Source organism: Convolutriloba macropyga, chromosome 4, assembly GCF_964194025.1.
Source record: "Convolutriloba macropyga chromosome 4, txConMacr16.3, whole genome shotgun sequence".
In the NCBI taxonomy this organism is placed as follows: domain Eukaryota; kingdom Metazoa; phylum Xenacoelomorpha; order Acoela; family Convolutidae; genus Convolutriloba; species Convolutriloba macropyga.
In genome coordinates, this window is record NC_134471.1 from 16733880 (window position 1) to 16749672 (window position 15793).

A 15793-nucleotide genomic window follows, 5' to 3' on the forward strand; every position below is an offset into this window, starting at 1 on the left:
AATGTATGATTATTCCTGTATAAACATTATCCCGGTGTGATTATCCCATTGTGAAAATTATTTTCTTAAATGAATTGTCCATGTGATATAATCACCTTTTCAACCATATCAATTCATGTCTGTCCTATTGTTTAGTTCTTTTTGTATAATGAGAACAGATTCAGACAACATGCTGCATGTTAGTAGTCGAAGGAGTATTAGTTTTGGTTTTTAATCATACTGATGTCTTGGGCCCATCACTTCACAGCTAAGTTGATTTTCAAGTTGATTTACAAGAACTTGGACGCAATGTCCGCAATTGCACAAGAAAACCAACGATCATGAAGTTGAATCTGAGAGTTTCTTGATAAAGTATTTACATTAGATCTTAGTTGATTGCGATTTGTTGATTTCGCATGGTCACGTACATGTCTAATGGGAAACTATGTTTAAAGGCAGCTGGATCTTCTCCACAAGTTCTCATCGGGCGTTATCGTTCGTTGTTTTTGTCATAGTATTTTTCTCAGAATTTACTCTTATTGAAAGATTTATATCAAAATTCTTGTTGAGAAAAGATGGTAAAAGAACGACGTTGTGAGGTTCAAAGTATCTTGAAAGTGGTAAAATGTTGATATTTTCCGGTCGTTCGAAATCTTATTCGTAGCTTACTTTTTTTGCACAACAGACCTGTCAAGCGTAGCTTATTACCGGTAAAAGATGGCTTCCACATGCATTTACTTCTATTTTTACATTGGATTTTGGTAGGCGAATTTCGTTTCAGGAAATAGTACGCTTGCCAAGCTTTTGTGCACTGGTCGTCACAAATAGATTTCGAGGTCAGTTTGGTCGATATTACGACTTCTTAATCTTTCTGTTAAATATTTGTTTTGAATCAATTTTTTGCCGTTTATCCTAAGATTATAGCTTTTTTAGAAAAAAAAGTTAGATTTAATTTCGTTTAATTCTATCTTGATCTTTTTGCACCATTTTTTCAATTTTGTAAATATCGGAGGGGTGTTCTGCTGGATTGGTGGTGAGAAATTTATAATCGTCAGTGTAGCCAACTTTTTCACATTGTTCTACTTGTTGCGGCATGTCATTCTCATAGATTAAAAGAGGAAAGGCCCAGGTAGCAATCTTTTGGGCTCTCCGTTTGTTACATCAATTGATTCCGAGCTAGCTTCATTATATTTTACATATTGTTTTTTGTTTGTCAAATAATTTGAGAATTTTTAAGGAAAGTTTCAGACAAAACAAAAATTCGAATCCTTGATGCAATTATTGTAAATTACTTCTGACAGTTTCGTATGTTTCGTCAATTATCAGTTTTTCTTGGACTTTTGAGATACTGCAGAATAAGCTGATCTGTTTTTATTGCTCTGTTTCAGCTTTCTCGTTGTCTTTAAAAAATGTTTCTGCTCCACAAATTTTCCAAGCGGTCAGGAATTGGCCCTCTAAGAGAACAGTTTTGAAACCAATTAAGAATCAAGGTAATATTAGTTTTTTTCAGAATAAGATTTCCCACGTAATCGGGAGCACATGTCTTGTTTGTATCCAGTTTTTCAAGTATTTGTTTGACATTCGTTTCATCAAATAATGTATTTTTAAAAAAATTGTCTTTAAAATCGATAACGTTTCTTGATATCTGTAAAAACATTTTTGAAGAATTCACAGAGAAATTTCGTTTTTTGTTTATCTTTGTTTGTTGTTCAATCTCTGTAGCGCATCGCCACTGGGATTCTGCTGTTTTAGTGTATTTTACATGATCGTTTCTGGAGAACAGAAAATCTCCTGCCTTGAAAGTTTTTTTATTACAATTCCTTTTGTTCTGCATCTAGATTATTACGGAGATGAAATTCCATATTCCTAATCTCTATTAGTTTTTGCCAAATTTAATCGTTTTGAGATTTTTCTCCTTTGTTTTGACAGTTTTTTCATTAGATGAGAGGTTTTGCTTTTTACCCATGGAGGCATCTTCGATCTTTGTGATCTGGTTTTAGGCACACTGCTGTTCAACAATTTTTCATGCCATTGATACCACTGTTTCATTAGTTCGTCAACGTTTCAGGAGCACAGCGGCCGGAATGAATTTACTAAAATCGAATTGTTTAGCTCTTGCCATCTTATTTTAATCAATGCTTATTTTTTGTATCATTGGCTGTACTTTGCATTTGATGTCACATTCCAATGATACTATGTTGATACTATGGTATTCTATGTTGGCACGGTGGAAAAAACCGCACGAGTGGTGCTTTATCTTCTTCAACAAACAAAATCATAGCATACAGCTAGTTATTAGAGATCACTCAGAAATTCACGAAATTTTCGACTTCTCTACATATCACTGTCTCACGACCATTTTTCTTTGTAAAGTTCCGCAAAGGTCGCTTCATAGAATGATCAAAATATTTTAAAATGATTTTATGGTTGAGCATGGTTTTCCCATGGCTCGAACAAATGTCTTTCACATGGTTCGAGCATCGTCTTTTATTGTCCTTTGTAAGTCTTCTCATAAGCAACTTCTGTTCATGCATGGTCTTTTGATAATTCCAGTTAATTTTTTCCCGCGCGTGCATTGTATTTTCATGGGTCTGTAGTAAATCATAAAACTTAAAGTATGACATGCTCATAAAATACCTTTTGAACGCACTATTCGAAATTTTCATAATAAATGGGAGGACAAAAAGAGATCGTTACTAAGAGTAAACCGGATGTTTAAAATATAAAAAAAGCATCAAAGATATTGATTGGAATCATCACGGAATTTAAACTTGACGGGAGACGTCATGGGTGGTTTGTAGCTCGACGAAGTTCATTAGGCAGGTAAACCTGTTATCTGATAGTTTAACTAACAGGGACCGGTGCGGTAGAAATAACTATGAGATAATCCCAAAGAGATTAAATAAAATGGGTAAAAATAACCTAAGATTAATCAACCATTGATAGGACCGAAACCAAAGACCATATTCGAAACCTCATATTATTGAGCTGCCTTTCTCTAAATATCTTTATGTCTTTCATCTTTTGAAACTTCTTGTATTTCCAATCAATAATTCTAACTCTCTATTAAAACGTTTGAGTATTTACATCTTCATAAGTAAAATAACGTCTTAGCCTTATAGAATTTTCATCGGTAATCTCGACTTAAAGGGCTTAAGAAAACCCCCCAACACAAACCTTAACCGTACACAGCGCACGAATATTACACTGGCGACAGAGATTTAAAATTTAAAATTTTGAAAACTTTAAGAAATTTGTCGGTAGGAAGACGCAAATAAAAATCACTTAGCTCGAGAATTCGCAAATCGAATTAAGTTCAAGATAAACACACAAAACACAAGATTTGGGATACCAAATCACTAACTTCCACTAATTTCTACAAATATCCACCAAATTTTGTGGAAGTCAGTTGCAGAAGTCACAGCGGATTCAGTCGCTGGAAATCAGTTTTCACAAGTGAAAACATACTCGTGTGGGGCTAACTTTTACTCGTTAGTGAAGAGAGAAAATTCTTTGTATGAAAAGAGCGCATCATTCCTAATGAGTAGAAATAAAGAATTTTCTTTAGTTGATGTTGTTGATAATTGAAACTGATTGCCACTGCGTTTGTCTTGTTAGTCTAAGAAATATTTTTTCTTTCGATCTGAGTTGCCAAAACTGACTTGCAGATAACGAGCGGCATAACCATCGGAACCAAAACTAATAAAAAAAAACTGCAGGATATTTGCGTTGTAAAATCAATAAAAACAACTGCATTGTTTTTACTCTGAAAGTGATATAATGACCTATTCTGAAGCTACACATAATTTTAAAAAAAGGAAAAAAAGTGATCAGGTAACAAGAAGCAGGAGAAATTAGAAGAAAGGTAAAGCAATTAATATCATCCTGGGCGTAATTAGAACAAAAAAATTTTATAAACATCAATAAAACAGGATAAATCGGTGTTCAACTAAATTATATTAAAACGATAAAGAGAAATTAGGTGAGACATTCATCTATAAGACTGTAAACTAAAACTTCTTTGAAATTAAGGAAAAAAAGGAAATACCATATTAAAATAGGCGTTAGATTTTATAACTAAAATTTATAAACTGTAAAATAAAGAAGGTGTTAAAACAATTCAAAAATCAAAAGAGAAAAGACATTCCAGTGACGATCAACGTGGTATTTAATTTATATAAATTATTATTTTCACCAACTAAACAAAGCTTTAATGGGGTACGATACAACAAGGGGAACAATAAAATGAACAGTAAACGGGCTCAACATCTAGAATGCTCTTATCGGAAGTGTTCACCTGTTCAAAAGATTTGGAAAGCTACGTGACGCATTTTGAGCTATTTGCGGAACTACAAAAGTGGAAAAGAGGTGAAGGAGATCCGGCCAGCGAAGATGATGAACGGCCGCATTACTTTGAACTTAGGCGACAACAATCTGCCACGGAGTTCTAACGCACTCTACCGCACGCTACAAGAGGAAATTATGATGAATGCGTTAAAAACTTTTCGAGAACACTATAGCGAAAAACCGGTCATTTTCTGGGGACGGCTAGCTTGCCGCGTACAGGAACCAGGGGAAACACTGACAGATTTTCCGGGATATTTAGAGAAGTTGGCTTTGAAAGCTTACCCAACGGGGTCGCAGAACAATAGAGACCATCTGGTTCTGAGAAGATTCCTAGAATGAATCAACAATAGTCAAATGAGGCTAGATCTCAGAAAGCCAATTGGCGACAAGGATATGAAAATTGAAACAATTTTGGAACGAGCTTTGCATCTGGAAACTGTAACAATAACTGAAGAGGAAGAGCAAACACCGAAAATTGCGATAATTAGACGGGATGAAACAAAATATTTAGTGGAGGCAGTCAACAAGCTTGTGAACCAATTGTCAGTAGATAACAAACAGCGAGAAAACCGTCGAAACCAATCTAGGGAGCGAAGCAGTTCCGGGGACGGTGGCATGAAGAGAGATGTGATAGAGGACAGCAACAGATCGTGGGTTCAATGATCAGCAGCTATTTCCAACGCCATGACCTAGTCACCGGGACAGGTCTTTCGGAACAGATGAAATGTCTAGGAGGAACAACAGGCAGGGTTTCAGTTTCAGAGCATGTGGACACGAAGGACAAGAATCGAGACATTGTCGAAATTGTTGCCTATGTGGAAGTTCCCAACACTTGAAACGAAACTGCCATTTCAAAAAGAAACCGGCTGAGAACTGTAATGTAGTTAGAGTTCGTTTGACAAATACCATAAAATGTCTAAATGTAGAAATCATACTTCATGCTAACAAGTGCGTTGGATTAATAGACAGTGGAATTAGTATAGCGTTTTTGAGTTGGTCCACATACGAAAAACTAGCCAAACCCGGATATCTGCAAACATACAGGAAACGAGTGTTAACAGCTAATATCTCAGCTGTTAGACTAGTAGGAAGAGTAACTTTTCTGGTGCAGTTGCAGCCAAGGCTACCAGAGATTGAACAGGAATTTGTGATAACGGAAGATGAAAGTATCGAGTGTCTGAAGGCCAATAAGTGTGCATTAAACTTACACGAAGAGAAGTTATATAGTAGTCAGTTTGAAATTTCAATACCGCTGACAACAGAGACAACGCGAGGTGTTCAATTTTTGCAATTGCGGGAGAAAACACTTACATTCAAAGTAAAAATGAATGTCTAATCAGAATTAAGTTAGCTGACGAAAACAGAGAAGAAATTCCGGGAGTGCAAGGATTAGTGGAAGCAATTGAAGATTTTGAAATGAATATGGGCTTGCTTCTAGCCACTTGCCTGATATCAATGAAAGATATTTCTAGTTTGATAAAGGTGTTAAGTCTAACGGACGCTCCAGTAACTGTGTATAAGAACACCAAATCGGGAAGTTATCTCGAAAACAAACAAAACATATTTTTGAATGAGGTTTTTACAAATCAAAACAAACCAAAAATATCGGAACCATTTCAAAAGAGAAAACACGCAAACCTTGAGCAATCTACTCTCAATAATGAGCAGAAAAAAAATAAAAGAGTTGTCAATGAGACATCAACAAATTTTCTAACTAAACTCGAATGACCTAGGATATTGTGACAAAACTAAACACAAAATAAAACTCAACAAAGATGCACAGCCGTCCTGAAGAAGTATTGCAGTATGAGCAGTGATAAAAGAAAAGCAATGAAAAAATGTCAAAGGTCTATAGGATGCGAAATTAATACAATCGACCCATTCGTATTGGGCAGCACTATCAATATTGGTGAAAAAGAAAGATGGCAGCAACAGACTGGTTGTGGATTACAGAAGCCTGAACAAACAAATGGAAAAAAAACAGTTGGCAACTACCAAGTATAAATGACGTTATTGACTCTCTAGACAAAAATTGCTACTTTTCGAATATCGATTTGGCAACGGGATATTTTCAAATGGCACTGAATGAAGAGTCACATTATTTGACAGCTTTTGTAAAACCAATGGGTTTCTACAAGTGGAAGAGACTGCATATGGGTTTGGTGTCAGAGCCAGGGATTATTCAGAATTTAGTGGAACTGATCAGGTTGGGACTCCCTATGAAGTGGCGTTAGTTTACCTGGACGACATAATCGTCATTGGCAAATCTTTTGAGGAGCATCTCAACTGTCTAAATCTAGTGCTTGGATAACTTAAGGACGCTGATTTGAAAACAAATAGCTCAAAATGTATTCTTTTCAAGCAAGAATTCATTTCCCGGGACATATTGTATCAAACAAAGGCGTAGAAAAAGTAGATCCAGAAAAAATAACGGCCGGCAGTAAGTGAAAAGCCCAAAAAAATATAAGAATTGCGAGCTATTTTGGAACTAGTCGGTTTTTACAGAAGGTTCACACAAGATTTTGGGAAATTAGCAGAACCGTTTAATAAACTTTTAAACAAAAAGGAGCGTTTTTCATAGAGCAAAAAGTGTGAAACAGCAATTGAACAACTAAAACAAGCTCTACAGAATGCACCCACTTTGGAATATCCGAACGACACTGACCCTTATACTTTAACCACGGACGGCTTTTTGTTTGGTATTGGCGCAATTATTTCCCAAAGACAACAATGGGGTGACAGAGTGATTGCTTACGCAAGCAAAACGCTCAGTAAAAGTAAGCGAAATTTCTCAGAGACAAAAAGAGAATTTTTTGCGATAGTCTACTTCACTGAATACATCAGAACATATCTACTGGCGCAAAAGTTTTTAATTGTTACCGAACACAGAACCCTCATGTGCTTGTATAGTTTTAAGGATTCAGACGGATTACCAGCCAGATGGATAGAAAAATTTGGACCATTTGATTTTGAAATCAAACACGAAGCTGGAAAGAACATTCCTCATGCAGACTGTCTGTCGAGAGTACCACGGACTGAAGAAGACAACGATCCCAATCAAGTAAACGTGGTCGATAAAAAAAAGGTCCGTTGGACTAGGGAAGTCTTTGGAACAATTAGTTGAACATTAGAAAATTGCAGCCGAACTTATTGTACTGAGAAACTGGACTGAGAGTTGGAAACGCCCTAAAAGAAAAGACATGGCACGAGCTTCTGGAGCATTGTGGAAACTTTTGACAGATTTCAAAAACTTACGAATAGAAAATGATCTAGTTAAAAGAAACAAGCTTATTGACGAATTCAACAATTTAACGCTAATAGCAATTCAAAGAACACTTTTGCACGAAATTCTACCTTTTCTTCATGAATATTGTGAACATTTTGGTATGGCTATGACATTTGATTGGGTGCAAGAACGATTCTATTGGCCCGGGATGAGAAGAGATGTCCATGACTATGTAAGTTCCAGCGAGGTATGCAGTCAGAAGAAGTCACCACACCAGAAGCACATACAAAGCCTGTCAACTTGGAACCCAAATCACCCTTTCTGGCAAGTAGCATAGGACATTATGGGACCTTTACCAGAGTCAAGTGGAAATAAGTATATTTTTTTAATCGGAGAGCAGTTTACAAATTAGTACGAAGCGATTCCCGTTGGCAACCAAGAAGCTTCAACAGTTGCTAAAGCTTTTGTGAACGTATGTTCTCAAAATTTGGTTGTCCGGCAAATTTTCATAACGACAAGGCAGTAACTTCATGTCAAATCTTTTTAAGAACATCTATGAAGTCCTGGGAAATATCATGACATCAACAACAGCTTATTATACTCAAGGAAATGCAATGATAGAGCGTACTAATCATACAATTGAAGAGGGTCTTGCAAAGTATGTGGGTGAACATCACAACACCTGGAGTGATAACCTTCCGCTAGTAATAATGGCGTACAGATCATCAATCCACTCTGTGACCAAGTATAGTCCATTTTACCTCCTGTTTGGAAGCCCTTGTGCTCTACCAATTCATTGCATATATCGAACAATAGAAACAAAAGTTTACCCAACATTGAGCGAGTACGTTGGTTGCTTGAAAAACGAACTACAGTCGCGCCAAAAACTGGTACGGAAAAGCACTGACGTGGAGCAAGAACGACAAAAAAGCTACTACGACCGAAGCACGTTTGGACCGCAATGCGGAGAAGGTGATTTAGTCATGGTCTTCAACCCCATCATAAAAACCGGTCAGAAAAAAACCTTAAATCTTTCCATAGTGGACCACAAATTATATGTGAAAGAATTAACGATCTAATTTTTGTTTTAGAACATTTGAAAGCTAAAAAACAACAAAAAGTCCATTACGATAGGCTCAAACGTTTCATTAGTAGAAGTGCTTCCAACGGTAGAGAGGTTTATACAAAATTTTTGGAAATTAGCAGAACCGTTTAATAAACTATTAAACAAAAAGGAGCGTTTTTCATAGAGCAAAAAGTGTAAAACAGCAATTGAACAACTAAAACAGGCTCTACAGAATGCACCCATTTTGGAATATCCGAACGACACTGACCCTTATACGTTGACAACGGACGCCTTTTTGTTTGGTATTGGCGCAATTATTTCCCAAAGACAACAATGGGGTGAGAGAGTGATTGCTTACGCAAGCAAAACGCTCAGTAAAAGTAAGCGAAACCACTCAGCGACAAAAAGAGAACTTTTTGCGATAGTCTAATTCACTCAATACACCAGAACATATCTACTGGCGCAAAAGTTTTTAATTGTTACCGACCACAGAACCCTCACGTGCTTGTATAGTTTTAAGGTTTCAGACGGATTGCTAGCCAGATGGATACAAAAATTTGGACCATTTGATTTTGAAATCAAACAGGAAGCTGGAAAGAAGATTCCTCATGCAGACTGTCTGTCGAGAGTACCACGGACTGAAGAAGACAACGATCCCAATCAAGTAAACGTGGTCAACAAAAACATCTGGTCCCTTGGACTAGGGAAGTCTTTGGAACAATTAGTTGAACATTAGAAAATTGCAGCCGAACTTATTATACTGAGAAACTGGATTGAGAGTGGGAAACGCCCTAAAAGAATCATCAATCTACTCTGTGACTAATAATAGTCCATTTTACCTCCTGTTTGGAAGCCCTTGTGCTCTACCAATTGCTTTCATATATCGAACAATAGAAACAGAAATTTACCCAACATTGAGCGAGTACGTTGGTTGCTTGAGAAACGAACTACAGTCGTGCCAAAAATTTGTACGGGAAAGCAAGGACGTGGAACAAGAACGATAAAAAAGCTACTACGACCGGAGCACGTTGGACCGCAATACGGAGAAGGTGACTTAGTCATGGTGTTCAACCCCATCATGAAAACCGGTCAGAAAAAAGCTTAAATCCTTCCTTAGTGGGCCACAAATTATATGTGAAAAATTTAACGATCTCATTTTTGTTTTAGAACTTTTGAAAACTAAAAAACAACAAAAAGTCCATTAAAATAGGCTCAAACGTTTCATTAGTAGAAGTGCTTCTATCTGTAGAGAGGAGTCTAGGAAGGCAAAGAACGAACTGAGCAAAACTCAAAATTTTTCTAAAGAGGACAATGATTTGGTGGAAATTGAAGTAGACACTCCAAATGTTGATGACACAGAAAAAAGAGAAACTACACCGGAAGGTGATACCAAACAGATTAACACTGGTAGTGGAAATCGGATTGAATTACTTAAGGAGGATGTTTTTGAAAAACCAAGAGATGGGAGTACCAAAAGTAAAAGCACAAAGATACATGTGCTAAATATAGCCGCACAACAGAAGCGGGATAGTTTGTTGGAGGCAGCTGAAAAAAGTGAGTGTACATAATTTTCTAATAAACCCACAGGTTCAACCTTTCAAAATGTTTGCGAACGACGATACCAAACAAGAAGTGCGTCGGGAATAACAAAACCAAAGAAATTGAAACAATACTTTTTGTTTAAGAATAACGATTCAGGAGGAAAATGTGTGAGGGATGTATTTAACTGAAGTGTGATACGACCAAATGCAGAAGGAGGGGAACTCTCATCCCAAAAGGACACAACTGTATTAGAAACTTATTTACTTCGTAACTAAGCTGAGTTTTTTTTACAATGTGTAGCGATTGTGGGGTATGACTTCGAAAACATTATACAAACGCAAAAATTTGGCATGACGGAACGGACAAAATGCGAAACGTTACAAATAAATGAGGAGCAGGTAAGCAAAGGAGGACTCATCTACGCTGAGAGCAACATCAGTAAACTAAAATACTGCATGTACAGGGCTGCATAAACGGTAACTGTGCTGAATAAAGGTGATTAGTATGACAACGCAACTCACCTAAACGAAAAATCACAAATAATTTCAACGTTTTACCTAATAAAAAAAATCAGTCTGTCGAAACCTATAGCAGGGAAACAAACCGCGGTTACCGTGTCTTGGTGACTTTGAATATAATCCTCCTAAAGAAGTCCTTAATGAGTTGAATGTTGACCGAGCCAAAGCAGAACTTTTTCAGAAGGTATCAAAAACATTCATGAAAGGCGGAGATGAGAAAGCAGTGATTTATGTCTACCCTGTAGATAGGATCAATCCAAAAGGTGAAACACAGAAAGATAACATCATGATAAATGCTGAAATTTTCATGGGGACTCTGTTCATTGAAACTAGGGAAGCAAATGAAGGAACATGTTTACAATTTAAAAACCCTCTGAAACAGGAGCAGACCTTGCTGTATCAAGGAGACATATTTAAAATAGATACAGTACAATATTTGCTCGACCAAGACAAAGAACCAAATATCTTAGCATAGTTAAATTTTCAGACTCAATAAAAAAATAGTCAGACTCGAGAAAAAACAGTCTTCGCTGGAAAAAAAGTACTTTAAAAGCAAATTAGATTTTCAGCTTTTCGAAACAAACCACAGAAATTTGTTTTACACGAACGAAACATTGGCGGCTACGGAACAAAAATTTTCAACAACAGATATATCTGAGACAGATCTCAGGGACAAAAAACTCGACCAAATTTGTATGTTGGATTTTTGAGGCATGTTTGAAAATCAGAAACAAATAGAGTTATTAAATTGCCACTTATAAAAACTGCACAGAGCTATGATTTTATCAACACCAATTAACGGAAATTCACATCAAATTTTCCTAAACAAACAAACCGCTCTGGGTATTATACACGCAGAAAGAGCGGAACTAATACTTTATGTCCGTAGGTGCGCTAAAGTTATCGTATAAGTTGTCGGGAACCAGTTTTGTACCAAGGAAATACCAATTAGGATGTATAATCTAAAACCACGTTCCAGGGAACAAAAATTGACAAGAAAAAGGACAGTTGAACGATGTGATGATATTACAAACATTGTAGTTATAAAAGCAAAAAAAGGCTAAACCTTTACAAGATATGGCAGAGACTGAGATTGACACATTAGATTAATTTAAATGCATGATATACAAGAATGGCAGAACCAAAAATGGCGAAAATTGATACCATCTACCAAAGTTCTTCAAAGTCAGGTCGATTGTCAGGCACCAAGTGTATCGGATTGTTGCAGTAAACTCAAACAAAAGATACGGGCTGCCATTGACGCAGCTGCAACCTCCCAATATAGTGGATAGAGCTACAATTAGTGTTATGGAGTTAAGTGAGATGCATCATAGAATTGAGGAACAGCAAAAGAAGGTTGACGACAGGGAAATGCTGGGAACTGCCGGGCTTCGGTTCGATGAGGAGCTCGGGCAGTTAAAACTTGAAGATCAAAATTCAGGTGACCAATTGCTCGAGACAAAACGACTGCTTGTTTGCGCTGGGAATCAGCGAAAGTCCTGCAGGAGGCATGTTGAAATATTGAAGAAAGAGCTGGAGGAGGTTACAAATGTAGCCGAAACAAAGACAAGAGAATATATCACTCTGGTGGATGAGCGGGGAGTGGTTAGCTCGGGAGTTGAAGAATACCGAGGAAAATATCAGAACGCTAAGGAGTAGGATAAGAACAGAACAGACCTCAAAGAAGGCCATCCAGAGGAGGCTAGAGTCGATCAGCGTGCAGAGCCCGTTCAGTCGACGTCAAAACTTTCATGAGCGTTTATTCCTGCCACAGGGTACCACAACCAGCCCTATCCAGAAACACTTCAAAATGTTGTCAATGCTCTATCTTCCGGACAAGGGTGGTCGGGAGGACGTTTTCAAAATTATTCTTCAGGCGAAGAAAATTATGGAAGACGAGGAAGCCCGTAATATTTATGAAAAGTACGTGATTGAAAAAGCAGAAAAATATATGAAATGGAAAACTGACCTTTGAAACTCTTGCTTTTGATTGAGTGGAACACTCATAACTCCTAAGAGGGAGGCAGTGTAGTAAACCATAGAAATTGATGTATGACATGCTCATAAAATACATATTGAACGCACTATTCGAAAATTTCACAATAAATGGGAGATCGAAAAGAAATTGTTACAAAGAGTAAACCGCATTTTACCAATATAAAAAAACATCATAATTCATGATGGGAACCATCGCGGAATTTCATCTTGACGGGAGACGTCAAGGATTGTTTGTTCCTTGACCAGATTAGTCACGCAGGTAAACCTATTGTCTGTTAGTTTAACTAACAGGGACCCGTGCTGTAGAAAATGACTATACGGAAATCGCAAAGAGATTAAACAAAATGGGTAAAATAACCTAAGATTAATCAACCATTGATAGGACCGAAACCAAAGACAATATGATTGAGCTGCCTTTCTCTAAATAGCTGTTCATCTTTCATCTTTTGAAACTTCTTGTATTTCCAATCAATAATTCTAGTAGTAGTAGTAGTAGTAGTAGGGATTTGGCCCTTCGATGTCGTCGGGCGCGGGGTGTCCCCTTTCTTTGTCCATGGTTGCTGTTAAGTTTTCCACGTATCGCTGACTAGTTCGTTGTAACTCGTTTCAAAATGATGCCACAGAAAATTGAGCAGTCGACTTTTCAAACCCGCTGCATTTCCAAATTGTAAACTCTGTGGAAGTCTATTCACAAGAGCACAAGTTCTATAGAAGAAGCTTTGCTGGCAAAATTTAAGACTTGGTTTGGAAAGGTCGAATTTCAGATCGTTGTCTCTACGTAATGAGCGTGTGGTGTTCCTCATGCAGACAAATTGGTCAATGTTAAAGTTGAAGTGACCCGTAAGAGATTTTGAAAGAAAAAGTAAATCCTGTAATTGTAGATATGAAGAAAGCGGTAAGATACGACTAAAACAAAGTAGTTCTTTATAATTGTTATTGCTCGTGTTGTTGATCCATTTCAAACTCTTTTTCTGAACACTTTCGAGTACTTTTGTGTTTGTTACATTAGCAAACCAACAAACACTTCAGTATAACAAAACGGGCAATACCATAGATTTGTACAGGTTTAATTTAACTGACGGAGTTAGGCGTGGTGAGCTTCTTTTTAACATGAACAGAACTCCGAGCGCTTTGCTCGCGGACTTTTTTATGTGGATGTCCCACTTGAGATCCTTTGTTACATAAACTAAATCCTTCTGTATGTGTACTTTTTCTATCAAGGTTCCGGAGAAACGGAAGTGATGCATGGAATTAGACATTGAGATATGAGAGCATTTTTCAACGTTTAAGGGAAGTTTGTGTTGTTCACTCCATTTCATCACTCTAGTAAGATCCATTTGACAGATAAGACTGGACTTGTTAACTGATATGAATTTAGCGTCGTCGGCACAGAGGAGAGGAACAACAGCTCTGCAAGTTTCTGGTAAATCGTTGACGTAGATTACAAAGAAGAGAGATGCCAGAAGAGATCCTTGTGGAACTCCACTTGTAACCTTAACGCTTTCAGAAAAATGACTGTATTAAAACGTTTCTAACTCTGTATTAAAACGTTTGAGTATTTACATCTTCATAATTAAAATAAAGTCTTAGCCTTATAGAATTTTCATCGGTAATCTCGAGGTTTAAAGTGCTTAAGAAAACCCCCAACCCAAACCGTAACCGTACACAGTGCACGGATATTACAGCTCGAGCAAGATTCATTGCATAGCCAATTTAGGTCTCCAATTATAGCCCCCCCCCCCCCACGATAGTGGTAAGATACTCTTTAGCCTCCCCAATCATGGTAATTATACCGTAATGGGGGCTCAATTGTCGTGGTGGGGGCTATAAATGGAAAGACCCGCCCTTTTCAGTGGAGCACTGTCTTGTCATGGGTCTGGTTAAGTGCTTTGTTTAAAGCCAATCACCATAAGTACAGCTGCAATATTTTCAGGGTAACTTTTGGTAAAAAATGCTCTGTTCATTGGTTTAGCGCAACTCAGTTCATTGAGAGTCCTCAAATTGAACTAAACTTTGTATGTGAAGTCCAAAACGCCAAAAAGTTATTGAAAAGTTGGTCCAGGAAAAAAGTAGGGTCATCTACATACTTTTTCAACAATTTCAATTCTTGTGTGTTCTCTGTTGTACCTTTTTCTGCGCAGTAAGAACAAATCCGTTCAAGATTCTGCATGTTCTAATACTCCGCGTCAGTTGTTCGTTGGAATTTTGCATAAAACCAGTTTTTACATGATATGCACTCGACTCCGTTCCCTCGGCAAGTAACACGTCGGTTACTATTAATGCACATTCCATTGATGTCAGAGTTTTGCTCTTCCCTCCTTCATCCAAAGGTTTTTTTGATTCCCAAGATTACAGGTTGCATCTATAAGATAGCAGAAACATAAAGGAACTAATTGTTCAGTCATGCATATTTGGAAATTGGTTGTTCAGTGGATGAAAATCTTTTTGGTATTATAACCTCCCTTTCATGAAGTGACTTTACGTTTTGATTAAAATTATGGGGTTTCTCCGATTAGAATTCTTCCATCCTCCTCCCCTATTATGGTACTATTATCATGATTAAGGGGGGCTACGTTATATGACCCCTAAGCTGGGAGTGGGCTATAATGCGAAAGACCCAAAATATGTTGCTCAATCTGTCATAAGTATTTCGAACACTGTCTTCAATGTTTTTCGATGCATAGTTAAAACAGTTCAATTTTCAGCTTATTGTAGCTCAGTCGTTTTTCAGATAAACATGTCCAAAATGTGACCCGCAGTTGAAAGTGTCGCGCGAATGACCTAAGGGGTCGTGAAATATGTGTTGTACATGCCCGCTTAGGTGTAACAGAGATGCAAATGCTTCGCCAGCATCAAAGTGCCTTGCTTCTGCTAGAATTGGGTGTTTTCGTTTCTTCGATGAAAACAAACCATACATCTTCTTTGCACTGCTTATATTTTCTGTCTTTATAATCTTCAGCCGGAACACGGAAATATTTTTAGCCAGGTTTGTTCATCCATTAAAATTGAAAGATCGTTCTGTTGTACCCGAGATCATGACACATGATGTCTAGATATCTACCTTAGACTAATGAGATTTTAGTTGACAACCAAACTTGCCTAGCACTTTCGTTGCAG

The 15793-nt window shown here is 37.3% G+C and overlaps 3 protein-coding genes across 3 annotated transcripts in view; all 3 read left to right on the forward strand.

Moving 5' to 3' along the window:
• LOC142337485 (peroxiredoxin-2-like) overlaps nucleotides 1-15793 on the forward strand; it is a 538029-nt gene that overhangs the window by 374554 nt on the left and 147682 nt on the right. The gene's annotated exons all lie outside the window — the stretch shown is intronic.
• The window catches only part of LOC142337484 (transmembrane protein 64-like), a 227808-nt gene that overhangs the window by 194033 nt on the left and 17982 nt on the right, over nucleotides 1-15793 (forward strand). Inside the window, exon 2 of the mRNA XM_075386738.1 lies at nucleotides 15406-15662. Within this exon, the coding sequence (XP_075242853.1) occupies nucleotides 15475-15662 (188 nt within the window). The 5' untranslated portion in view covers nucleotides 15406-15474. The remainder of the gene's footprint in view (nucleotides 1-15405; nucleotides 15663-15793) is intronic.
• Nucleotides 1-15793, forward strand: part of LOC142337483 (COP9 signalosome complex subunit 5-like) — a 235183-nt gene that overhangs the window by 125893 nt on the left and 93497 nt on the right. The window lies entirely within an intron of this gene.